Source organism: Dromiciops gliroides, chromosome 6, assembly GCF_019393635.1.
Source record: "Dromiciops gliroides isolate mDroGli1 chromosome 6, mDroGli1.pri, whole genome shotgun sequence".
NCBI classification, from domain to species: Eukaryota; Metazoa; Chordata; class Mammalia; order Microbiotheria; family Microbiotheriidae; genus Dromiciops; species Dromiciops gliroides.
The window spans coordinates 165,710,341-165,737,545 of record NC_057866.1 but is presented as its reverse complement, the minus strand read 5'-3'; the positions used below and the strand labels follow the sequence as shown (position 1 = coordinate 165,737,545).

Below are 27,205 nucleotides of genomic sequence, written 5' to 3'. Positions count from 1 at the left end.
ACAACTCATTTATTTATCCCACTTATTCTATTTATAGTAGAGTTGTAAAGGAATTCCTGAAGTTTACTCTTCCTCATTCAACCCCCAAATGAAGAAAATTACCTTTATCTTATTATCATAAATATTATTTTGATTTATTTTTGTATTTAGAAATTACATTTTTTTAACATCAGGAGCAAACTAATCATTATTCTTTCAGTGGTTCACTCAATGGTGATTCAAAGATTTACAGAATATAATTTTGTGACTATGTTATAAATTGTGTCCTGTTTTCCCCTCCATAGCTTCTAGGACTTCTGTTCATGGTGATCCACATCAAATTAGGAGGTACGTAAAAATTATATATCCTATGAAAATGATGTGTAGTATTTATTATATAGTTTTTTTAAAAAGTAAACAGGGTAAAATGGAAATTCATGTTTTCATATTGAACCTTCCTTTTGTATTGTGCTGTATACATGGATATGGTTTGTCTTTGTATATAAGTTCAAAATGTATAAATGAATTTTAAATTATATATCTTATTAATGATTTAAATGAAAATTTGTATTTAGCACTAGCATTTAGTTAGCATTAGCATCGCACAGTGTGTCTATTTTGTGCAAAACTCTATAGTAGGCGCCATGTTAAATACTTGCTTTCTGCCCTCAGGGTGTTTACAATCTAGCAAACAGTCTAATCAGTGCATTCTCTACTTCAGTCTGTGTTGGTGATTAGAGATCATAGAATCATGAATTTAGAGTTGAGGGGAAATAGAGGCCACTGAGTCCAACCTCAGGTTTTTCAGGTAAGGAAACTGAGGCTCAGAGAGACTTATGTGACTTGCTCAGTATCATGCTACTAGTGTGTGTCTAAGAGAGGAACTGAGCCTACATCTTTTTTTTTTTTTAAGTGAGGCAATTGGGGTTAAGTGACTTGCCCAGGGTCACACAGCTAGTAAGTGTCAAGTATCTGAGATAGGATTTGAACTCAGGTCCTCCTGAATCCAGGGCCAGTGCTTTATCCACTGCACCACCTAGCTGCCCCCTTTGCTTTTTGTTGTTGTTTTGGGGGTTTTCCCCCCCATTACTTCTTTGAATTTTTCCAGTTCATCATTACTTTACTTGTTTCCTGGTCAGCTAGGTGACACCATGGTGGATAGAATACCAGGCCTGGAGTCTGGAAGACCTGAGTTCAAATATGACCTCATGACCTCAGAAACTAGCTGTGTAGCCCTGGGCAAGTCACTTACACCTCTCCCCCTTCTGCCTCAGTTTTCTCATCTGTAAAATGAGTTGGAGAAAGAAATGGCAAACCACTCTAGTATCTTTGCCGAGAAAACCCCAAATAGGGTCACAGAGAGTCAGACACAACTGAATGACTGAACAGCAAGCAGTCCCTAGGCTAGTACATAGAGGAGCTCAATAAATTTTTGGTGAATTATTCTTTCAGCCCACAGATCAAAAATCCTTTGAATTTTCAGGCATTTTGGAATTCATCTGGTCTAGCTCTATCTTTAAACAATTGAGGAAACAGAGAGCCAGAGAAGAATAAATGACTTATCCAAAGACCCATAGCTAGGTAATGTTAGGACAAAGATTCGAACCCAGGTTTTTATACTCCTGATCCAATTTTAAAATTGAATTAAATTGCAATTCTCTGCATAATTTTATTTCCTCAAAAGAATACCTGGAGTGAATGTGCTTGTGAATTGCTAAGATAAGGTAACCTATTATTAAATGTCAGGGAGAACCTGATCAATAGTCTTAAAATTAAAATTCCAATTTGATCAAAGGTCAGAGTCTGTTAAAAGTATTTTGGAGCCTATGAGCTCTGTGTGTGTGTGTGTGTGTGTGTGTGTGTGTGTGTGTGTGTACACATTGTTTTGAAAGACATTCTTTAGTTAATTTGGTTGAATTTAATTCTACAAACTTTTATTAAGTCGGTAATATGTGCCAAAGTAAGACAGAGTGGGGCAGCTAGGTGGTGCAGTGGATAAAGCACTGGCCCTGGACTCAGGAGGACCTGAGTTCAAATTTGGCCTCACACACTTGACACTTACTAGCTGTGTGACCCTGGGCAAGTCACTTAACCCTCATTGTCCCGCCGTCCCCTCCACCCCCCCCCCCAAAAAAAAGGTAAGGCAGTAGAACCCAGACATCTGGAAAGGCTCTTTGCCTTTTCAGAAAACTAGTCCTTATAACAGTCTGAGGCTCAGCGTAGCCTGTCACTGCCACTAAGTGATTGGATCATTTGGCTGTGGCAACACAGCAAACAAAGAAAAATTTAATATGATATTTAGTCCTGTGCATTTCCTTCCACTTCTGCAGTGACAGTAGAAAGGTGGTGGAAAGCGGGTAGAGGGTGCTCTGAAACATTTTGTAAAAGGCATGTATGTAAATGTTAAAGGCAGCGTGACGTGCTGGATAGAGAACTGATTCTAGCTCCAGTTAAAATCCCACCTCTTCACTTACTAGCTGTGTGACCCTGAGCAAGTCACTTAACCCCAAATGCATCGCTTTAAAAAAAAAAATCCCACCTCTTACATATATGGCTGAATGCTACCAAGAAGCTGTGTCATTTGAGCCTCAACGTGAACCTTGCCATTCAGCTCCTTTTTTTTTTTTGGTGGGGCAATTGGAGTTAGGTGACTTGCCCAGGGTCACACAGCTAGTAACATTCAGCTCCTTTTAGGGAAAAACAAGCCTAATCCATATTGGGGGGTAGCGAGGGATATTGGTCCTGTCACAACATGATAAGGACAGCAACCCATTCTTTCCTACAGAGTGTGCCTTGGTGCCTCTGCAGGAGACAGGCTGAGCTGGATGGGCCGTTGGGTTGACCTAGTATGTCATTCATTATGTCTGTCTATTCCTTGAGTGTAAAAGGCATAATAATAATTCTGTAGATCAAGATTATTTTCTTTTTTTAAACCTGAACAATCCTAACATGACTTTTGTGTGCCAGGCGCCCTGAGATCACCATTGTGGCTGCTGAGCCCCTCAGACCAACTTCTTGGTTCCCAGGGGCCCCACCAGGACTAGGATTCTCACCTTCTCCTGCTGCAAGTCCGTGGAGAACGAGTGAACTTATTCCTTCTGAGGTCAGTTTTAATTTTCTTTTATTTTTAAAAAATCTTAATAGTATTTTTTCCAGTTACATGTAAAGATAGTTTTCAACATTTGTTTTTATAAGATTTTGAGCCCCAAGTCCTTTTTCCTTCCTTCCTCCCCCCTTGCCACCCAAGACAGAAAGCAACCTGATATAGGTTATACATTAAAACGCGTTTTCTTTTAAAAGCAGTTTTTTTAAAAACAAAACTGAATGTTGGGACCAAACTGAATTACCAAGTCTGGCCTCAGAGAAGAGATAAAAAATATATCTCCCTCCTTTCTTTGTAGAGGTGGGCAACTATGGGCATGGAACACTGGATACACTATCAGAGATTAAATATGTTGGTTAATTTTTGCTGGATTTTTCATTTTCTTTTGTATTCTTTGTTACAAGAAGATAGCTTGCTGAGTGTTGGGGGAGGAGGATATATTTGTAAATAAAGATGATTTAAAGGTAAGTTACCAATAAAAAAATTTAAGTAAAGTTTTAAAGCTTTTTAAAAGTAAAGTTAAAGATAAAGAAATGAATCAAAGTACTTAGCTCTCTTGGGTTAACATTTGTCTGTAAATGTACAGGCATGAAGGGATTAAACCATCTTGAGCCGAATTCTTTATTTCACAGCTTCCACCTTCTTATGAGCAAGTGATAAAAGAAATCAACCAAGTCCAAGTCAGTACCGGGAGTAATAGTAATGTTCCCACGACGCCAAGGCAAACCATCACATCTTCAACTCAGACAGACTTTCCAGAGGAGATAGGCAGCTCCCTGTCTGAAACTAATGCAAATAAGCCACCTGCCCCTGGAAAATCCAGTACAGCTCTAGGTAAGGAGTTAGGATTTTTTGTGGGGTGGGGGAGTCTGGAGCTATGATTTCATCAGTGTAGAAGACTCCCAGTATAGAACTTCCTTCTCCCAATGCAAATCACAAACTTATCTCTAACTCATAAGTTTAGAAGTTTGCTTGGGGCATGAGAGGTAAAGTGACTCATCCCAGGTCACACAGGCAATATGTGTCAGTGTTCAAATTTGAACCCAGTTCTTTTTTTTCTTTTTTCTTTTTTTTTTCGGGGGGGTGGTGTGGGACAATGAGGGTTGCCCAAGGTCACACAGCTAGTAAGTGTCAAGTGTCTGAGGCTGGGTTTGAACTCAGGTCCTCCTGAATCCAGGGCAGGTACTTTATCCATTGTACCACTTAGCTAGCTCGTGCCCCCCCCCCCCCCAGTTCTTCTTTATTTAAAAATGTGCCCTTGGGGTAGCTAGGTGGCGCAGTGGATAGAGCACTGGCCCTGGATTCAGGAGGACCTGAGTTCAAATCCGGCCTCAGACACTTGACAGTTAACTAGCTGTGTGACCTTGGGCAAGTCACTTAACCCCAATTGCTTCACCCAAAAAAAAAGTGTGCCCTCTATCACCAAGGCTTGAGAAAATTTAAAATTAGGGTTTATTTAATTGAATATTACTTCTGAAACAGTATGATCTTAGCTTACATTCTTTTTTCTTTTTATAAAAGTATTTTATTATTTTCCAGTTACATTTAGAGATAGTTTTCAACATTTGTATTTACAAAATTTCTAGTTTCAAATTTTTCTCCCTCTTTCCCCTCCCTCCCCCCTCTCCAAGACAGCAAGCAATTCGATATAGGTTATATATGTACAATCACATTAAACACATTTCTGCATTAGTCAGGCTGTGAAAGAAGAATCAGAACAAAAGGGGAAAACCTCAAAAAAGGAAAACAAAAAAAAATAGAAATTTAGCTTACATTCTTTATATGGCTGTTCATTGGTTGCATTTGTAAGTCATTCTCTTTAAAAACATGACAGTGCTGTCTGTCCACTGTCCCCACATTAGTTGGGATCGCCAAGATGCCCTGAGTTTAAATTAGTGGCGGTATTGCTCTCTGCTCTGATTTTCCCTTGTAAAGAATAGGGGCAGCAGGGGCGGCTAGGTGGCGCAGTGGATAAAGCACCGGCCCTGGATTCAGGAAGACCTGAGTTCAAATCCGGCCTCAGACACTTGACACTTACTAGCTGTGTGACCCTGGGCAAGTCACTTAACCCCCATTGCCCTGCAAAAAAAAAAAAAAAAAGAATAGGGGCAGCTAGGTGGCGCAGTGGATAGAGCACCAGCCCTGGATTCAGGAGGACCTGAGTTCAAATCCAGCCTCAGAAACGTGATACTTACTAGCTGTGTGACCCTGGGCAAGTCACTTAACCCTCATTGCCCTGCCCTCCCCTCCAAAAAAAAACCAACAACAAAAGTTAAAGAATAACAGCTTCATGGCATTTTAGGACCGAGTGCTGCTCACACAAGAAAAGGAATGTTGGAGGTGTATCACCTGCAGGGAAATGATTTCTGTGATCAGTTTAAGTAGAGTGGGGGAATTTAATGATTTTTTTAAAAAATGTAAATAGCTATCTCTTTATAATCAGGAAGATGATCATGAATGTTGTGGGGTTTTGCCAGTGATCCTAAAATTACTTTTTTGCTAATTAAGGAAATTAAAACCTGATGGTATTCTACGTCTATTAAGCAAAAAACTGCTTCTCTTCTATTAAAAGCCGATGTGTGTTTTGAAATGCTAATGTTGCAACTTGCTTTTGGTTTTGGCATCTTCTTTTTAGCAGTTCCGCCTCCTCCCAAGCCTTTACAGCCGTCTTTGCTGTCCTCAACTGGTAATCTTTTGAAAGATGTGGCTCCTTTAATTGTCTTTGATGTCATCGAAGAACAGACTTTCCAAGACAACCCCAATGTTGGGACATGTCCAGTGCCCAGGCCGAGATCAAAAATCAATCTCAAACCAATAGTCAGGGATACTCCATGCAACATAAAGGACCATCAGGAAACTAGCCAACCAACTTTAAAACAGGAGGCATCACCGAGTCAGTCCCTGTCCTTGTTAGATGGGAGCAACTTAGACAGTCAAGCAGTGATAACCAGCATGAGCACAGAAAGAAACCAAGCTAGTATTGTTTCACGGATCAAAGCTTTTGAATCCCGACCAAATGCCGCAACCTCAGGATTGTCTAAGAAACCAGAAATCGCTCCCCGGACATTCCCCCCGAGGCCTGCTGTTCCTGCGGGAAAACCTACTGTGGTTCCAAAGCCATCCATTAATAGAGCTTCCGGAGAATGGGACTCATGGACCGAAAACAAATCCAAGGTTGCCTCCAAGGAAGGGCCCTCTCCACACCTGCACCCTCCGGAAGTCGGAGGCATCCCAGTAACCAAACCCGAATTGCCAAAGAAACCAAAGGCCAGCCATGTACAGAGTATTAGTAATGGCCCCCTGGACATTCTCGGGAGCAGGTTATCAGTAGAGCTACCCGAGAAGGAGAAGAGAATTCCAACTCCGGCACCACGGCCTTTGCCTCCGAAGAAATTACCTTCCTCAGAAGAGCCTGCCTTTCCTGCACCTCCATTGAAACCAGTCGCTGCTTCTCCTAGGCTCTCTGTGACAGCACAAACCAGAGCTTTCCGGCCCCTGGGAGAAGGGCCAACTGCAAGCACACCTGCCCCTTCCTCTCAGTGCCCACCGGTGGTAGAAGCAGATCTCATCAGTTTTGATGATGATGTTCTACCTGCTCCATCAGCTAACCTGACTGAAGAACACCTGAGTTCAGAGATGGACCTGGGTAAGTGGGGGAGGGACAGGACATCAACATGAGATGTTTTCTTGGGGGCTCTTTGCATTTTAGATTTTGAGAAATTTGAGTTATTATCACGGGAGAGGGGAAAAAGGGATCAGAAAGGGAGGGAGGGAGGGAAAGAAAGAATTGATTGATGAAACAAAATAAAGACATGGCAGGAGAGTTGGTTGAGAGGAGGGATGAAGACAGGAAAGGGAAAGTAGTAAATTCTATTTTAGACATGTTGAGTCTGAGGTGATGGAAAGAAATGATGAAATAGGTGCATTTCAAGTGAATCAAATTAATTTGGCAGCTTGGACTCAACTTAATAAATTTAAGTCCAAATTGCCGACATTATATCTGTATGTGTGTGTGTGGGGGGCTGGTATTGGATCTTTTTTTTGAGGGGAGAAGAGAATCTAGGTCTGTGATTTCAACCATATAAGAAACTTCTGGTATGGAATTTCCCACTCCCCAGTACAGATCAGCAATTGCTCTGTAACTGTTAGGCTTAGCTCAGTGTCCACTTAAATACTTACAGGCCACACTGGGATGGGTACATAATTTTTGTGTGTGTGTGTGTGTGTGTGTGTGTGTGTGTGTGTGTGTGTGTGTGTGTGTGTGTGTGTGTTTTATAGGCAGGGCATGAACTGAGGCCTGGGGAGAGATGATGTGGTATAGTAGAGAGGACACCAACTTTGGAATCAGGAAGATTTGGGTTCAGGTGTCGACGTAACAATGAAGTGATCATGGCAGGTCACTTAATTTCACGGTACCCCAGGCGATTCTTTGAGGCTATAAATTACAGATGAGCTGATTTGTTTTGATGAATGAAGCTTCCATATTGAAAGTTCCCTATCCAGGTGAAATCACAGCAAGAGTCTAAAATAAAATATTTGTGGGAAAAGACCCAAAATAGGGGATTTTGACCCTTAAAACAGATTCTTGTGCAAAAATTTAAAAATCTGCCTAGACCCATAATGAAATGTACTTTTTTACTGTATATGCTATTCCAGTTGTCCATGGTATGTATGTGCACATGCATGCGCATCAGGCTGACGTGTGCATTTATCTGTTCTCGTGCACACAGAGAATACAAAGTTTGTGCACATTCAGCTCCATTAAATCCATCAGGTATTGAGAGCTGGGGAAACAAGACAAAAATGAAACCTTTTTTTGTAGTTTACTTTCTACCGGAGGAAACAGTCTGCACACAGATGAGTATACAGTGGCAGTAATAATAACAATGAGCTGACATTTATAGAGTGCTTTAAAATTTGAAAAATATTTTATATATATTCACTCATTTGTTTCTCACAACGACCCTGTGAAATAGGTTCTGTCACTAGACTGAGCCTTTGAGAAATTGTGACTTCTCTAAGGTTACTTGGCTCTGTGTATCTGTAGCAGGATGAGAAACAAAGTTTTTGTTGTTAAGTCATTTTAGTCATGTCCAATTCTTCATGACCCCATTTTGGGGATTTTCTTGGCAAAGACACTGGAGTGGTTTGCCATTTCCTTCTCCAGCTCATTTTACAGATGAAGAAACTGAAGCAAACAGGGTTAAGTGACTTGCTCAGGGTCACACAGCTAATAAGTATTTGAGGTCAGATTCAGACTCATGAAGATGAGTCTTCTTGATTCCAAGCCTGGTGCTGTAGCCACTGTTCCACCTAACTGCCCCAGAAACAAGGTCTTCCTGACTTCAAATTCAGTGCTCTATCCACTATGCCACATGGTCTTATAAGTATATTTTATGTGTGTATGTGTATGTTTGTGTATTGATTATCTGCATATTCATGAATATCTCTATCAATATCAACAGTTCAATACTAAGTAATTTCATTGGGAGGAGAGCATTCAAGAAGGTGGCACCTGACCTATGCGTCAGTTGCCCTGGTTTCAATTATTATTTTTATACAAATAACTTTCTGGGGGCAGCTAGGTGGCGCAGTGGATAAAGCACCTGCCCTGGAGTCAGGAGGATCTGAGTTCAAATCCGGCCTCAGACACTTGACACTTACTAGCTGTGTGACCTTGGGCAAGTCACGTAACCCTCATTGCCCTAAAAAAACAAGCAAACAAACAAATAACTTTCCAATCTCCTCATCCAACCCAGACCTCTCTCCTGACTCTCCAGCTTCACATCTCTAACTACCTATTGGACATTTCACACTTTAGACATCTTAAATTCAATGTACCTGAAACTGAATGTGTTATCATTTCCCCTAAATCCATCCCCTTCCAAACTTTGCTATTACTGTGCAGAGTACCTCTTCAATCTTCATGTCATCCTTGATTCCTCACTTTTTCTCACTCCCCACATCCAGTGTGTTGGCAAGGCTAGTAAATTTTATCTTCATAGCATCTCTTTTATGTATCTTCCCTTCTCTCCTCTGACCACCATCACTGTGGTACAGGCCTTCATCATCTCATGCGAGGACTACTACAATAACCAGCCTGTTGGTTTCCCTCCCTCAATTCTCTCCCCATTCCAGTCCATCAGTAGCTGTCACTCCACTCAACTGTCAGATTAATCTTCCTAAAACACAGATCTGACCAGGTCACCCCTTTATTCAGTAGGCTCCTCTGATTCCCTCTCACCTCTAGGATCAAATATAAAATCCTCTGTTTGGCATTCAAAGTCCTTCTCCCTTTCCAATCTTCTTACACTCTACTCTTCCCCTCCACCCCATAGTCCAATGTGTACAACAATCCAGTGATCCTGGTCTCTTTGCTATTCCTCAAACAAGCCATGCCATCTCCGTTTTCACTTCCTTATTCTTGGAATACTCTCTCTCCTCATCCTCACTTCCTGGCCTGACTTCCTTCAAGTCCCAACTAAAATCCTATCTTCTACAAAAAGCCTTGGTCCTCTTTTATACTCATGGCTTCCTTCAGTTGATTATCCTTAATTTATCATGTATATATCTTGCTCATACGTAGTTGTTTGCACGTTGTCTCCATCATTAGACTGTAAATTCCCTGAGAGCAAAGAGCATCTTTTGTCTGTCTTCGTACCGCTAGCACTAAACACAGTTTCTGGCACATAGTAGGTGCTTACTAAGTGTCTATTGATTGATTGAAGGTGGACAGCTTCTGCAGTCACATGCACAAAATTTAGTTAGGTTAAATATCAGAGGCTTAATCTTGTTCTTTTACATTGCTTTTAATGTTATTTAATAATGATGGTTATTTTTTTAAATCATAACAAATAAGTAGATTCAAACGAAATAAATCAAGGAATTGGTCGTGTCTTAAAACGTATGTCTCATTCTAGACCTTAGTCCACCTCCTCTCTGCCAAGAGATTAACCATCCGCAATATTCTCCCCTGAAGAGGCTAAGATTTTTGAAGTAAAGGGTAGACAATTCAGGTTTTGAGCCTAGAGAAAGAATAATTATATTATAGAGAGGCAGAGGAGGTCATTCTTTATGTATGATAAGGAGGAAGTTGTGACAGCCTAGGATGTTTTAATCATGTTAATCTGTGATTTATTAAACAAAGATCTGCTATGCGGAGCCTTCATAAGCTTCCTTTTCCTACTGTGGACTTCTTTGAAGGAAGTTTCCAAAGGGTGTTATTTTGAGGCCACGTAAGCTTAATGGTATATGCTCAAAGACCTGCTCTCAGTCTTTTAGAAACAACGTTTATCCAAGAAGGCACAGGCTTCCTGATTTCACAACCACATTCTCCATATTGTAATTGTTCATTATTTTTCTACCAGCCCCCAAATATTTATTAAATCTCCATTGTACACATGACATTGTGACTAATTACATTAGAATATAAAAGCCACAGTCCTTGCCTGGGAAGAATAAGCAACTCAGCACTAAACACCAACAAAACAGATGTCTCCGTGGATACACAGCACTTGAAAAAAAAAAAAAACTTTTAGATGTTGGGATGGCTTATTTTCTTTGGAATTCTTTTTGCATGGTCCAAGTTCCAGCTGGAGCAGGAGGACAGAGTGGGAACAGAGACCCTGAATCTGGTATTTTAGAGAGACTATCTAGTCCAGTGTTTTTATTTTACAGATGAGAAACTGAGGTTCAGAGAGGGAATGTAAATGGCCCAGGGTTCCCACAGGTTGTTTTGTTAGTGATACAGGCCAGGTCACATCCTTCAGTCTTTAAAGCAGCCAAGGAAAGAGTTGTCCTTTTTGGTGGAATGTGCTGATTTAGCAGGGGAAGAAGGAAGAGAAGTCGAGGAGATCTATAATTTGGGGGGCATTCTTTTCTGTTGCTGTTGTTTAGGGGTTTCAGTTGTTTCTGACTCTTTGTGACCTCCAGCTCATTCTACAGATGAAGAAACTGAGGCAAGCAGGGTTAAATGACTTGCCCAGGGTCACACAGCTAGTAAATCTCTGAGGCTAGATTTTAATTCAGGGAGATGAGTCTTCCGGACTCCAGACCCAGCACTCTGTGCACTATGGCGCCACCTAGCTGCTTCAATGCCCAAAGCAACCCTCTTATAACTTTAAATTTCAGAATAGCTACCTATTCATCTGTATAAGCAGAAGGAGATTCTCAACTGAGAATTCCTTACATTGATGAAATGACTGTTCTAGCCCAAGACTAAACAAAAATAAAAATGAAAGAATCTTCCCACAGAAAAACAGAAAACTAAACAGTAGACTTTGGTCGCGTAAGGGGTGGAAAGAGTGAGCTACGGCCCGTTCTTGTCCTAGGACCTCCCTTCCTTATCACTTGGCCACAGCAGTTTCTTCCATTCCTGGAGACGTACTGACTCCACACTTACTCCTCCAAAAAGTCCCAATCTACCTTTCACCAGAATATTTACAATATTTAATAGAGGAAGGTGGAACTGTGGCCATCTACCCATAATATATTTTAGTTGGCTCATTCTTTAACTTCAAAGCTTTGTGTTATATAAGAGGAATCTGTTGGGTACAGCTAGATGGCACAGTGGATAGAGCACCGGCCCTGGATTCAGGAAGACCTGAGTTCAAATCTGGCCTCAGACACTTAACACTTACTGGCTGTGTGACCCTGGGCAAGTCACTTAACCCCAATTGCCTCAAAAAAAAAAAAAGAAGAAGAGACTTATGTTCTAAATAAAAGGAATCTGTCCCTGACTTAATTCTGTAAAATAGATTCCTTAGAACAAAGAAGAAAATGTACCTGCATTTCTATCAGTTCTTGGAATTGTAGATCAGTGAAGTAGGTATTGTATGGCTTGAAATCTGGCTTTGGTGAAGTAGAAAGAGTGCTGAACTTTAAGTTAGAAGATCTGAGTTTGAATCTGGATATTGCTACTTTTTCCCCATGTGATCCTGGACAAGTAACATGACTTCTGGGTCTCTGTTTCCTCATTGGTAAAATAAGAGGGTGAAACAAAATAATCTCCAAGATCCTGTCTAGTTCCAGATTGATGATTCTATGATTAATTTTTACACCTTTGTAGCTATAGCTACCAGACTGTGGCAATGCCAATTTTTATTTTTATTTTTGTAGGGCAGTGAGGGTTAAGTGATTTGCCCAGGGTCACACAGCTAGTAAGTGTCAAGTGTCTGAGGCCACATTCAGGTCCTCCTGAATCCAGGGCCAGTGCTTTATCCACTGCGCCGCCTAGCTGCCCCCCAAATTTCTTTTTTTTTTTTTTAAATGATCTCAGAGAGGAAAAAAGAGATTTCCATGAAATAGAAAAGAGATTTGGAGACTACATATTTTTTCACTGAAATTTCTTGCTGAGTAAAAAACTAATGATGGATTCTTCTTTGGAAATAGCTGAAATTAATCCAAGAGATAATTGGAGATAAATTTCCTTGAGAAAATATATTTCATTGAATCTGCCCCTGTCACTACACATTGAAAGGGCTTTGAAAAGACTCAATGGAATGTAGTATATGTTGAAGGTTGTAGTTAGCTTTAATTATGACCCCCCCCCCAAAAAAAAAGCCTTTTCTTTTCTCCCCACTCACTTCATTTAAGTAGCAACAGTCTACACTACATTAGTCTTTGAATTCTTTGTTTTCTGTCTGAGTCAGGGCTCTTTAGGCCTGCTTCCATTTCATGTCTCTCCCACATGATTCTATCTTTCTATTTGCCTAACTATGATTATGTTATCTGCTTGTGCTTTTGTAGTTAACATCTTAACTGTCTCTGATCTGGTGATGGACCATCTACAATATGTCATTCTCCTCTGTTTCTGTCTTGACTTTCCATACCTGCAAAGGTCACTCAATTCAAGTTAACAAGCATATTAAGCACTTACTAGAAAATAAGCCACTGCATGAGGCTCTCAGGGACATAAAGATAAACATCCAAGCTCTAAAGGATCTCACATCCTACTGATTCATAAGGACAATCTACAAATATGCATGCCTCTACTTATAATTGCTGTTGTTCTTCATTCATTTCACGGTTGTGCCAAATTCTTCCTGACCCTATTTGGGGGTTTCTTGGCAAAGATACTGGAGTGGTTTGCCATTTTCTTCTCCAGCTCATTTTACAGATGAGGAAACTGGCAAAGAGGATTCACTGACTTGCCCAGGGTCACACTGCTAGCAGGTGTTTGAGGCCAGATTTGAACTCAGGTCTTCCTGATTCCAGGCCCAGTGCTCTATCCATTGTGCCCCCTACTTATAATAATCAGATATACACAGCCATCTAGAGATAACTCAGTGGAGTTGTTAATAAAAGAGCTATGCCTCAAATTAGAGACTTGCATCTTCCCATCCATGTTCTTTAATTTAAGAATTTGGCCGGGGAGAACATTCATGAATTTGTTTGTTTGTTTTGTTTTGTTTTTTAGTGAGGCAATTGGGGTTAAGTGACTTGCCCAGGGTCACACAGCTAGTAAGTGTTAAGTGTCTGAGGCCGGATTTGAACTCAGGTACTCCTGACTCCAGGGCCAGTGCTCTATCCACTGTGCCATCTAGCTGCCCCCCATTCATGAAATTAAAAAAAAAGAAACAAACAAAAACATTTCAGTGTCTACTCTGCAAAGAAATGCAGAATTTAGAGAACAGATCATCTTCGTGGAGATTACCCTTTAGTGAGACACAAAAACAAATAACTATAGTAGATGCTAAATGCATTAGATTAGTAACAGGTTAGGAAGCTCTGGTAGATAAAAGGCTAGCCTCAAAATCAGGAAGACCTGGGTTCAAGTGCTGACTCTGACCATACTGGAGGAGTGTACTCTCCATACTCTCAAGCTACTCTTTAAGACAATGAATTGCAGAACAGATGCTAATATACATTAGGAGAGGGAGATCACTCACCAGGAGCTCCTTATGGCAATGAATAACAGTTTGTTCCCCGGAAAAGTATTGTATAGGTATGAATTAAATCATTGTGTAAGGCTGAAGGGAAGAAAGTCATCCCTAAAATCTGGGGAAGTAATGATATTTAATCTGCCCTTTAAAAGATGGGTAAGGGGGGGGTGGCTAGGTGGCGCAGTGGATAAAGCACCGGCCCTGGATTCAGGAGGACATGAGTTCAAATCTGGCCTCAGACACTTGACACTTACTAGCTGTGTGACCCTGGGCAAGTCACTTAACCCCCATTGCCCCGCAAAAAAAAAAACAAAAACAAAAAAAAAAAGATGGGTAAGGGCACAGCTAGATGGAGCACTGGATAAAGCACCAGCCCTTGATTCAGGAGGACCTGAGTTCAGATCCAGCCTCAAACACTTGACACTAGCTGTGTGACCCTGGACAAGTCACTTAACCCCCATTGCCCCACCCCCCAAAAAAATTTAAAAAAAAAAGATGGGTAGGAAATCAGTAAGAAAGAAGATGAAGCAGGAAACTCTGGGCTTTGGGAACAGCCATAGGAAATGGAGGTAAGAGAGCTCAGGCATGTTCAGAAGGCAAAGAGTAGGCCAATTTGGCTTTTGAAGGTATATGGACAGCAATAGGCAAATGGCATTGTGGCCAAATGGGACTTTTTGGGCCAGCCTATAAAGGGTCAATTTGCATATATTCACTTATTCACCATTCCACTGTATTGGACTATTGGCAGGAGAACAGATTAAAGGTAGGAATATTCATTAGTCAGCTATCTTTAATAATCTTAATAATAAACTTTGATAATCAAAGTGATGGGGATCTGTACTAGGAGAGTACCAATGGGAATAGAGAAAATGGGATTAAATGTTACAGAATTAGACTCAACAGGACTTAATAGCTGATTGAGGTAAGAGGTGAAGGAAAGGGGAGAGTCAAGATTTCAAACATAGGAGAGTGGATAAATGGTTCCCCTTCTAGAAATAAGGAAGTAGAAAGAGAAACAGGTTTAAGGGGAAAGATGATCAGCTCTGATTGGGACATGTTGTTTGAAGAGCTAACAGATATATGGGTCTGGAGCCCAGAGAGAGTCCAGGACTAGAGATATAATTTTGGAAGTTATTTGGGTAGAGGTGTTAGTTGAAGCCAGTAGAGAGTATGTGCAATGCCATTTTGGAGACAGTATATAAGAGGGGGCAGCTAGGTGGCACAGTGGATAAAGCACCTGCCATGGATTCAGGAGGACCTGAGTTCAAATCTGACCTCAGACACTTGACACTAGCTATGTGACCCTGGGCGAGTCACTTCACCCGTTGCCCTGCCAAAAAAAAAAGAGAGAGAAAAGAACCAGGCACATACCTTAGCTTCATAGGACTATAGATTTAGAGCTAAAAGGGATCTTAGAGGTTACCTAGTCCAGGGTTTCTTAAACTTTTTCCACTCATGATCCCTTTTCACCGGAGAAATATTCCTGCAACTCTGGGTATATAGGTATATAAAATAGGTATACATAACCTTTTACTGTTGCCAAATTTTTCACAACCCCCCACGTTCAGTTATACATCCCCCTATGGGGTCTCGACCCACAGTTTAAGAAGCTAGGATCTAGGGGGCAGCTCGGTGGTGCAGTGGATAAAGCACCAGCCCTGGATTCAGGAGGCCCTGAGTTCAAATCTGGACTCAGGCACTTGACACTTACTAGCTGTGTGACCCTAGACAAGTCACTTAACCCTCATTGCCCCGCAAAAAGAAGAAGAAGAAGAAGCAAGGATCTAGTCAAGTCAAAAAGTATTTATTATGTGCCGACTGTGTCACACAGCCAGTAAGTGTTAAGTGTCTGAGGCAGGATTTGAACCCAGGTACTCCTGACTCCAGGGCTGGTGCTCTATCCACTGCGCCACCTAGCCGCCCCTCCAATCCCTTCTTTTTACAGATGAAGAAACCAAGGCCCAGAAAGGTGAAAAAGGGACTGGCCCAGGTAGTAAGTGGCAAAGCCAGAATCTGAACCCAGGTCCTCTTAACTCCTCATCCGGCCCTCTTCACAAACCACCCCACTGCTTCACACTCTTCTTTTACTTGAATTAGATTTTTATGTCTGAGCTGCTAAGTGGGGATTTTATTGTATCATTAGACCCTGAATAAGTACCCAATTAGGAAGATGAGAGAAAATGCAATGAGTTCTCAAAACGATGTGTTCCATGTTTCTGTGTCCATCTGCTGCCTATAGAATATGTCCCCTTTACTTTATAGTCACAGCTGCATGAGACAAGATGACAAGATTCAGGTTAGTCAGAGAATCAGTGTCTTGGTTACCTTGTGGAGTTCCTGGTACAATAACTACCCAGGCAAATGAATCAGTCACTTCCTAGATACATCCTTGGGAAGTGCCTGCCCTCAAATCATACAGATGGTATATGCCTGAGGCAGCATTTGAACCTATGCCTTCTTGACTCTACAGCCAGACCTTCTCCTCTGTTCAGTTTCCACAGAGTAAACTTAGTCTGCACCATCAGCTCCAGTGGGCTCTGTAGCTATGGATGCTCTTGGTCTCAAGGGATCATTGCATGTTAGATCTCAGGCTAAGATCTTGAGAGGTCATGGGTATCAGCTGAGAGTAATAGATGAATAAGGGCACATTTATCACCAATAAAAGAAACAACTAGCACCTATGATTTTTTAAATTGGTCAGTTATATACACAAGAGCCATTTTTCTTTTATTTGGAATGAAGTGTGAAAACTTTGTTAGTTATCCATGCATTCTGCAAGCACCTAGTGTGTGTATGACATACTTGCCAGGTTATATACATATAAATACAAAACAAGAAATGTCTTTTGTCCTTAAGGAGTTTACAATGTGCTAGACATAAGAAGAGGTAAGGGAGTACACAAACTCAGAAGTGCCTTCCCTTTCTTTCTTTCTTTCTTCCTCTATCCTAAATAGAAAAGAGTTAATGAGCTACTCCTAAAGTGATGTGGCCTTATTATTCTCAGAAAAAGAGACATCAGGAAAAATTAAAGCTATGAAAACATAGCCAAGATTAGAATATTATTAAAGAAAACCTCATAAAACAGGCAATTTAGAATTGGATTCATTTTTTGTCTGCAAGATGCCTTCCAGGTTAATGTAATGAAATTGAGAAATATTAGCAGTTCCCCTTCACACCTTTGCCAGTCATACAAAGTTGTCAAAACATAAGCATGCATCTTCTGTCATCTACATTACACAAACCAGCATAATGGCTTAGCAGCCAATTTCTGCCATTAAATAGATCGAGAGGGAGAGAGGTGACACAAACAAAATTAGGGAGGGCAAAACTAATTATGAGATGACAAGAATATCTTTCAAGACATAATGGGTGGAAAACAGGCTTTATCAGCTCTACTTTTTCTTAACTCAGTAATGATGAACAGTTTGTATCTAGAAAGGAAAACAAGCTTGCGTTCAGGTTGCAGCTGATGTCTTGGTATAAGAAGAGGAAGAAGCCGTTAAGTCGATAAACATTTGTTAAAGACTTATTGACACATAGTAAGTGCTTAATAAATGCATATTGCCAAGCAGTGGGTATACAAAGAGAAAAAACCAATCACAGTCCTCATGGTGTGTACATTCTAATGGTAGAAAAAAAATATCCGAATAACCACATACATAGAAGATATATACAGAGTAGATGAAATGTGATCTCAGAGAGAAGGCACAAAGAGAATAAACATTTTCAATAGATGTGGTAAAAAAGGCCTAGGGCTCTCTCAGGCTTAAGATCTGAGACTCTCCTGGAGACCCTTTATAAATTTTTTCCTTGAAGGAAGGATCAGACCGTCTGCGTTCAAAACAACTGTAGGGGAGCTGTATGCATGAATATTAGTAGCATGTTAGATTTTGTTCCTTATACATTTTACTTTTTAAAATGTTTTATTTCTGACTTTTGTTTTTATATCACTATTTCTGGATATATTCCTTCCATTTAATGACCCTTACCTTGTAAAATGGAAAAAAAATAATCAAAACCAACTAATACAATGTTCAGGTCTAAAAATATAAACAATCTTCTGCACCTGTAAGCCCTCACCTCTGTGAAAGGCAGGAAGTGCATTTCATAATCTGTTCTCTGGGGAGTAAGACTGATCATTACAAGTGCTTGGCTTCTCTTCTGTGTTTGGTGTTCTTTTTGCCGTTGTCCATCTTCATCCTTCACTGTCAGTTCATGCAAGTCTTCACATGTTTCTTTAAGTGCCTCATATTTATTTCTTACATAGCAGTAATGTTCCCCTATTCCCAACTGATGGCCCCTCATTTTGTTTCTAGGTTGGGTGTTTTTGCTGCTACAAAAAGTGCTACTATGAATATTTTGGTAATATGATGCTTTTCTTTCTGTTCTGGACCACCTCAGAGTATATGCCCACCAAGGGGATATCTCTGCATCAAAGGCAATGAATATTTTACTGACTTCTCAAATAATTCCAAATTGTTTCCCACAGCTCCTCTAACGGTGTATATTAGTGGGCTTCTCTTCCCACATCACCTCCAACCTTTACCATTTCTCCTTTTATCATCTTTACTAATTTGATAGGTTTTAGTTGAACCTCAGAGGTGTTTAAACTTGTGTTTCTCTTATTAGTAATACAGATCAATCTTTCATATAATTGTTGGTAGTATATGGTGTTTTTATTTTTTTTAATATTAGCTACTTAAATTCTCAGAACTGTTGGCAGGACATTTTATCACAAAATACATTTCTGTAAAATGTATTATAATTCTAATGAAGAGATTTTTTTCTTTTTTTCAGAACATGGCATAGAATCAGTCTCAAGTTAGAAGGGACCTTAAAAATCCTTAGTAGCTAGGCGGCACATTGCCTTAGAAAGCCCTGACTTCAGATCCTGTCTCAGTTACTAGCTGTGTGACAACAGGCAAGTCACTTAATCACTTTGCCTCCTAGAGATGTTGTAAAGATCAAATGAGAGAGCATATGCAAAGTGCTTTGCGATTGTATAAATGCTAGCTAGTATTATTATTAGCTGCAAATATCCATTTCAGGTGATCTCAAAGTACCTTTGATAGGATTATGGTTATAAAGATGGAAAGGACTCTTTAGAGTCTTTCATCCCCATCATTTTACAAGTGAGGAAACTGAGGTGGAGAGATGAAATGGATTGCCTAGGGTCATACAGGTAGTAATTAGCAAAGTTGCGGGTCACAGCCAGATCCTTTGACTCTACATCAAGAATATTCTTTTCCAGTGTATTATACCAATTTTCCTGTCCTGAAATGGAAGTGATGGCGTGTTTGTAGGCTAAATGCATTATGAAGATGAATTTTTTAAAAAAAGAATAATAATAGAGAAGGGCAGGGGTGGCATCTTGCTGGCAAAGTATCCTCTGCCTTGGTAACTGAGCCAGCAGCTTATCCCTAGAATGGCACATCACAGAGCTTTCCCTCTCCACTCATTGGTCCTACCCATGCTTTCTCTGCCCTTGCCACTCTGGAGCCTTTGTGTGAAGCCATCCCAGGGATGCTTGAAGACCTCTATTACTTCCCAAGCCAGCCCATTCCACTTTGAGATAGCTGTCTCTACCCATTGCTCCCACTTCTACCTATGGGGTCAAACAGGACTAAAGTCTAATGCCTTTTCCACACGACAGTCTTTCAAATAAAGACACTAGTTGTCACATTATGTCCCCACCTCCCACCTTGGTCTTCTCTTTTTTTTTACTATTATATTCTAATTAGGTTAATATTCTAATATATAGGCTAATGTAATTCTAATGAAGGAGAAAAAATATCCAAATAACTGTATATACAAGATCCATACAGTGTGACAGTTAAATAATTACTATAGATACAAGTTTTGGGTAAACATATTATCAATTTATCAATTTCTACTGGTAAGGGATTGACCAACCATCTCCTTAACTTCCCACGTTCCCAGACAATACATGTAGTTCCCAGAGAGACAGTACATGTGGCCCCAAGAGAGCCAACATGGCTGCTTGTCCAGGTTTTTTATCCCTTTTCGATAAGAGGTGGGTTGTTATACATCAATCCAATCTAATTGGTTAGCATTATTCAAATTGAATTGGTTGACATGACTTGAAGGCTGACTATATTAAAATGAAGTCCTAGGATGATATCAGCGAAAGGAATGCAAAATCCCCACTCCGTGGGCACAATCCATTCATCTAGGTGTGGTTTAATCTCATCAGTGAAGTCCTTGGGCTACCTAGACAAAGAATCTCTTTACACCTAAGGCTCCTTTTGTAAACTTTGGGTTGGGTAGTTGACCTACTGTGAGATTTGATAGAATCTCTCAAGGAGAGCTGGCCTTTTTTTTTTGGGGGGTGGGGAACTAAGAAGGAGATCTCTGGGTCCACCAATATATTGGTTATTAATCATTATTTCTCATAACAGTGTAGGTGGAAAGTGATGTCAGAGAAGGCATAGAGTAAACATTTTCAACAAAGGTGAAAAGAAAGAAATTCAATTCTGTAAGCATTTATTAAATACTTACTGTGTTCCAGGCACTGTGCTAAGTTACATGAGAGACAAAAACAAAATTAAAAAGTCCCTGCCCTCAAGGAACTTATATTCTACATGGTGGGAGGGTGGGACGTGGGGACAAAATGTTAGTGAAGAGAATGCTCCCACCTGGAGCGATCAAAAAGGCTTCTTGAAGAGCAGTGGTTGGGGGGGGGGGGTAGGGATTGTGAGAGGCATAGCAGGGCTATGGAATATCAAACCTCCAGACACCTTGCCTGCCTCCCCATTAGTTCTGTCTCATGTAAAGAGGTTGGAGCTGAACTTTATACAGAGCAGGATCTGTATAGCATTAGCATCCTGAAAAAATCCCAGGGATACATAGCGCTCCCCATCCAATGAATATTATCTTCTCCTCCCAGTAATTCTGAGTTTCTGGCCTTGATTGCAAGCTGAGGGGTACCATGCAGACAGGCAAACAGATGTAGCAATCACTTTGCTCAGTGAGCACAGCTGGGGTAGATAATTAAACAGGCTCACTCCTGCCAGGAGGCCCGCAGTGGTGCAACACTGAGACTCATTCGCCTGGCTGGACTTAGATGGGAAATTCATATTAAACATGCTCATTCCTAAAAGATATGTCGCATAATAATGGTGCATGGCCTCGGTGCAAATTACTGGAGATCAGCTAAGGGCCCACATGGTAATAAGGTAGGTAACTAAAAGCTAACAGGTTTTTAGTTATAAAATCAAGATACTTCTGCCACTAGACTCTACAGTTGGAGCCTTACAATTTGGGGGAAAACAGTTGTAAAACCAGCTTCTTCACATAATTGGTGAGAGTAGTACCAGCCTTACACACACAGAACTGAAATCACACTTAACATGTATGGGGATGGGTACCCGTGTAGAAAGCCCCATCGTCATATCATGGTGGCCTAAATTCCCCTCTTACTCCTTTGGGTCAATCCTTTGGTTTAATAGTATTGAGGGCAGCTGTTAAAATGCAAATACCATCCCAAAGGCAGAGTACACGGAGCCATTATCAGTCTTAACATCTTAGCTTGAATTAGTTGCTCTGTTCCCAGCTGTGAACATGGCCTTAAAGGAATGGGATGCAGGATGGGTAAGAGTTGAGGGAGGAAGAAGTCAAAGAGGAAAGAGAGATTGAAAATGGGGGCTGCCTATCCTGGTAGGGCTGTGTACCAGAGACTTTTAGGCAACATGACTTGATGCAAAAATAGGAAGGGAGACAGTGTCCAAGGCGGTAGTGGAGAGCTGAAAACAATTTGCATTTATTTTACAATAATGTAGAAGATGAAATCTGCTAAGGAGGAAAGATACCTGTCTTTTTTAAAGAAGAAGAGAATAATCATTTATAGAATGCTAAATATGTGCCAGGCATTGTGCTAAGTACTTAACAAATATCTCTTTTGATCTCAGGAGGTAGTTACTATTCCTATTTTGTAGATAAACTGAGGCAAACAGAAGGTAGACGACTTGCCCAGGGGTCACAGAGCTAGTGTGAACTCTGGTCTTCCTAAGTGCAGGCCTGATGCTCTGGGCACTATGGTGCCAGCTAGCTGTCCCTGAACACCGGTATCTGTTTAGGAAGGGACCATGTTGTTGAGTCTGTTCTGTCACATCCAACTTTTCTTGAACCCATTTTGTGGTTTTCTTGGCAAAGACACTACTTTTAATGCAAATATGAAGTGATCTCTGTCTTGATCTAAATCTATTAAAATGCTGAGGGGGCAGCTAGGTGGCACAGTGGATAGAGCACCAGCCCTGGATTCAGGAGGACCTGAGTTCAAATCCAGCCTCAGACCTTGACACTTATTAGCTGGGTGACCCTGGGCAAGTCACTTAACTCTCACTCATTGCCCCACCAAAAAAACAAAAACCAAAACCGGTGAATTGATTAATAGTTAGGACTCAGACCTTCCAGAACTAAGATGGTAGAAACAATGTCACATTTTTAGTGCATTTGAAGGTATACTTTCCACTCTGTATGGTACATATAGCTGTGTTACAGATGAAGAATTTGAGGCCTGCAATCACAAATATTGCTACCTGTAATTGCTAAAAATCAGCATTTGAACTGTTTTCCTCTGCCTTAAAGTCCAGGCAGGGTTCTTTCTATTGTGTCACCCTATCTTTCAATTTATCTTAGCCAGTGGTAAGCCATAGGTACCATTGCGTTATTTTTTATTTTTTTTAGTGAGGCAGTTTGGGTTAAGTGACTTGCCCAGGGTCACACAGCTAGTAAGTGTTAAGTGTCTGAGGCCGGATTTGAACTCAGGTCCTCCTGACTTCAGGGCCGGTGCTCTATCCACTGAGCCACCTAGCTGCCCCGTACATTATATTATTAGGAGTCCTCTTCCAGAGTCATGGTATTAGATTCTTTTAACTTGATTGGGAAAAATCTGGCCCTTTAAATGGCCAGGTTTCTGTGTCTGAAACCTAACACGGTCTTTATCTGTAAAATGAGAGGATTAGACTACATGATCTCTTAGACCTCTTCCAGCTCTAAGACTATGTGATTGTAATGTTCTAATTACTGTAACTCAGGCTGACTTTTCCTATGGACTGGAACCTGTGCCAGGCATCTCAAGCTTGAGGGCGGGCCCAGCCAGAAAGGGGCAAGGAACACAAAAGGCATCATAGGATTTTCCAGGTTAGGGTCAAAGAACTACACAGCAGGCACATTGAAATTGTAGCAAAGTTGTTAGAGTGGCAAAGAAGGCTCTTATTTCTTCAAGGACTGCCAAGGGTCCCATGTCATTCACACTGGACAAGTGGGCATCCCCTCTGGCACAAATAAATTGGGTTTTTTTGTTTGGTTTGGTTTGGTTTGGTTTTAGTGAGGCAATTGGGTTTAAGTGACTCGCCTAGGGTCCCACAGCTAGTAAGTGTTAAGTGTCTGAGGCCGGATTTGAACTCGGGTCCTCCTGACTTCAGGGCTGGTGTTCTAACCACTGCGCCACCTAGCTGCCCCCATAAATTGTATATTTTTTAATGCAAAGATGATTCACAATTATTTAGTTGTGGTCAAGTTCCAAGTAACTTAGAAGAGCTTCTAGGGAAGAAACTAAGAAAGTTAGAGATTGTTTGGCCCAAGCAATTCTGAACAGTTATGGGAAGTATTGGAATTGGTGAAAGCTGGACAGGAGGGAGATATGTATCTGCTGACCAAGAACTTCGGACACCACTGAAGAGTCTTCAAACTGATCCATGGTGCTTCTTAATTTCACCCAACTACAGACTCAGCTTAAAGTGTTTCTTAAATAGAAGCTCATGGCGAAGAATTGGGTCCTGTTCATACAAACTAGCAGAGGATTGCAGTACATAATTTTTTGCTTATTGTACATGTCCTCCATGAAACCAAATAATAATAGTTTCTTCGTTACTTATTGGCTCATTTTTGATTTGGTGGCCTTGCTTGGGAACTGCAGAATCAAGCTTACCTCATGGCGCCCCTTCACACCCTGACATCCCATCAGTTTTTTATTTTATTTTTTTATTTTTAGACTTTTTTTTTTCATGTGGGGGCAATGGGGGTTAAGTGACTTGCCCAGGGTCACACAGCTAGTAAGTGTCAAGTGTCTGAGGTCGGATTTGAACTCAGGTCCTCCTCAATCCAGGGCCGGTGCTTTATCCACTGCGCCACCTAGCCGCCCCACATCCCATCGGTTTTCAGGCCTTCTTGATTCTCCCTCCATGAGACTGTCTGACTATCCCTTCTCTACGTTCACACAAACACCACGCTAAATGAGGTTCTCGTCATCTTGCACCTGAACTATTACAAAACCCTCCTGATTAAGCTTCCTGTTTCAAGTCTCTCTCTTCTAAAGTGAAATCCCAAAAAAGCACAAGGCTCACCAAAAAGTTCCAGTGAATTCTTGATACAAATGCTTGTCTGGCACTTAAAGTTCATCATGGTCTGTCTCCAGTCTACCTTTTGAGGCTTTTTTAACCTGCTATTCTCATTCATGTACTCTACACTGCAGCCACACTGGCATACTTAACTCTTTTCCACGTGTGATATTCCATCTCCTCCCTGCGTCTTTGCACAAACTATGTTTTTCTTCAAAATTTAACTCAAGGGCCACCTCCTGCAGGAGAGCTTTCCTAATTCTCTCTCCAAGCTCCCTGTGCCTCCCTGTCAATTGATTTGTATTTCTTTTGAATTCCTTTGGGATGTCTCCAAAGCCTTGGTGCAGTTTAGTACAGTGCCTGAAATGTAGTCAGCATTTATTGATTGATTGGTGCCACACTATATTCTCAATTCTGTTTTCCCTCATTAGCAAAGTTAGATTGGTTCTAATCCTGGATGCCAAGCCTTAAATAAATCATTTAATGTCTATGAGCCTCAGTTTCCCTCTCTGTAAAATGAAGGATTGTGGGTTATTGGATAAACTTCAGCGCTACTCCCTCACTGAAGCATTCCGTGATACTTGAATGCTCACTGAAGTTATGTCACAAGACTCACTATATGATTCAATGCTGGAAGAGCTCTTAAGGACCACCTATTCTGGACCTCTCATTTTACAGATAAGGAAGCCCAGAGAGGTTCAAAGATGTGTCCAAGGTGATACACGTTGTACATAGCCCACCTAGAATTCAAACTCAGATCTCCTGCCTCTAAATCCATTGTTCTTCCGACTACACAACATTTCCTTCCCTTCCTTTCTCATCTCATATTAACATCTCTGTACATTTATTTTATAAACAGCTATTTGCAGTTTTTCAAATTGTTTTCTATTTTTCAATCATTTCTTAAGAATCTCCCTAAGAATCCCATTAACTAAAAAAAAACTTTAATAAATAATGTATCATTTGAGACAGAACTAGTAGATCATGGTGAAAGGAGAATGAGTGGGGAGGGGAATGAGGAATTATTGCATCTGCCAGGTAGGACTATTTGAAATGATGTCTCTTTTCTTAGCCCTGTTCTGTACTGGAAAATCTTTCCATTGTCTTTCACTAACGTTTTAGGAATTCCTGAGCCTTGTTATTGAGTGAGAGTGTCTGCTCGGAGGACAGAGTAATGTTTTTAGAGTCACTTACCACGGGGTTCCAGAGGGGCACTTGCTAATTGACTGAATGGCCCTGGAAGGCATCTGGTACACAATTCAAGCTCTCACAATCCTGGATCTTTCCTCTCATCATGGAGGCAAAAAAAAAAAAAGTATGAATTATTTACAGTGCACTGAGTTATTTCCTTTCATGAGCTCCAACTTTGTTTTTTGTCCATGGAAACTGAGATTGTGTTTATCCATGAATAGCTTTCCCTGGGGCATGAAAAATATGACTCTTTAATTATGAATGAGGTTTTTGTTAGAGGCCTGTGTTAACTAAAACATGCAAAATAAATTGTGTTTTTCATTAGATCCCTTTCAGCTCCCCACAAAAGCTGAACCGCCAAAGGAGCGAGTTGTCCAACCAGTGCCCACTCGAAAGCCCACTGTGATCCGGATCCCAGCCAAACCAGGGAAATGTAAGCTCTCTACCATCTCCTTTTGCTTTGCTCCTCTTCCATTCTTCTGAGGAGAATTTGCAGCAAGAAGCCAGTCTGTCACAGTCATATATTACCTGCCACCCATTTTACCAGCAATTGAAATATAGAGCAAATTTTTCTTTCTTTTCTTTTTTCTTTTTTTAGAGGGAAGTAGCTCTTGAAATTAGAGAGTATTCATGCCTTAGGTGGGGGTTGTACCAGATTACTTCTGAGAGGCTACAGTAGCCTCGGTTTCTTCATCTATAAAATAAGGGAGTTGGGGGACAGCTAGGTGGCATAGTGGATAAAACACTGGCCCTGGTTTCTGGAGGACCTGAGTTCAAGTCCAGCCTTAGACACTTGACACGTATTAGCTGTGTGACCCTGGGCAAGTCACTTAACTCTCATTGCCCCACCAAAAATAAGGGAGTTGGATTAGATGACTCTAAGAATCCTTCCACCTCTTGCTGCTATGATATTTCTATGAGGTCCCTTCCAATTCTATTATTTATTAATATAGCTTTTTTTTCCCTTCAGAAAGCTGTTGTGGGAGCATCATAAGCATATAAATCAGTTTTTAAAAATCAGGACCTGTAAGTTCATCAGTGTAGGGAACTCCTAGTATGAAAATTCCCTACTTTAGATAGGCAATCTGACTGCAGTATATAGCTTTAGCTGCCCAAGGCCCTGAGAGATTAAATGATATGACCAAGGTCATACAGTCATTAAATGTCTGAGGTAGGACTTGAACCCAGGTATTCCTGACTCCAGAACCAGCCTTCTAACCTCTATTCTTCCTGCCTCGATTTAGCCCAATGAACTAAAAAATATTTCACAGCTGATTGTACAATTTGTCACTTCAGAAAGTCCACAGCTCTTCCTTTCTTTTCCCTATCTTTTGGCCATTTTATTTCTTGATAAATCTAACCTAAACTAAAGCATTTGGAAAGGAGAGAGAGGCTGTGAAAAGAAAAATAATCTTATTAGTGTGGCTTTTCTATCATTTATGATAAAGATCTTAGTAAAAGGGAGAAATATTGAAATTAATGAATGAAAAATTTAATAACCAAGATGTGGCTGTAGATACCATAAGGAACAATAGAATTAAGAACTTTAAAGTTAATATAAAAGCCCGAATTTTGATGGAGCTTTGCAGCAATTCTTTCCTTTCCTTAATTTTTTTTATCATAACTAATAAATCTCCTTTGAGCTCTGATAAGTTTTAATAACAGTGGAGGAGAGAGGTTTTTGCAAA

General features: G+C 40.7%; 1 protein-coding gene across 1 annotated transcript in view; it reads left to right on the top strand.

Annotated features, from left to right (window-relative positions):
- Window positions 1-27,205, top strand: part of SH3D19 (SH3 domain containing 19) — a 239,087-nt gene that overhangs the window by 160,087 nt on the left and 51,795 nt on the right. The window contains exons 4-8 of the mRNA XM_043973453.1: window positions 285-327; window positions 2,947-3,082; window positions 3,715-3,916; window positions 5,718-6,728; window positions 25,843-25,950. Coding sequence (XP_043829388.1) covers window positions 285-327; window positions 2,947-3,082; window positions 3,715-3,916; window positions 5,718-6,728; window positions 25,843-25,950 — 1,500 coding nt within the window. The remainder of the gene's footprint in view (window positions 1-284; window positions 328-2,946; window positions 3,083-3,714; window positions 3,917-5,717; window positions 6,729-25,842; window positions 25,951-27,205) is intronic.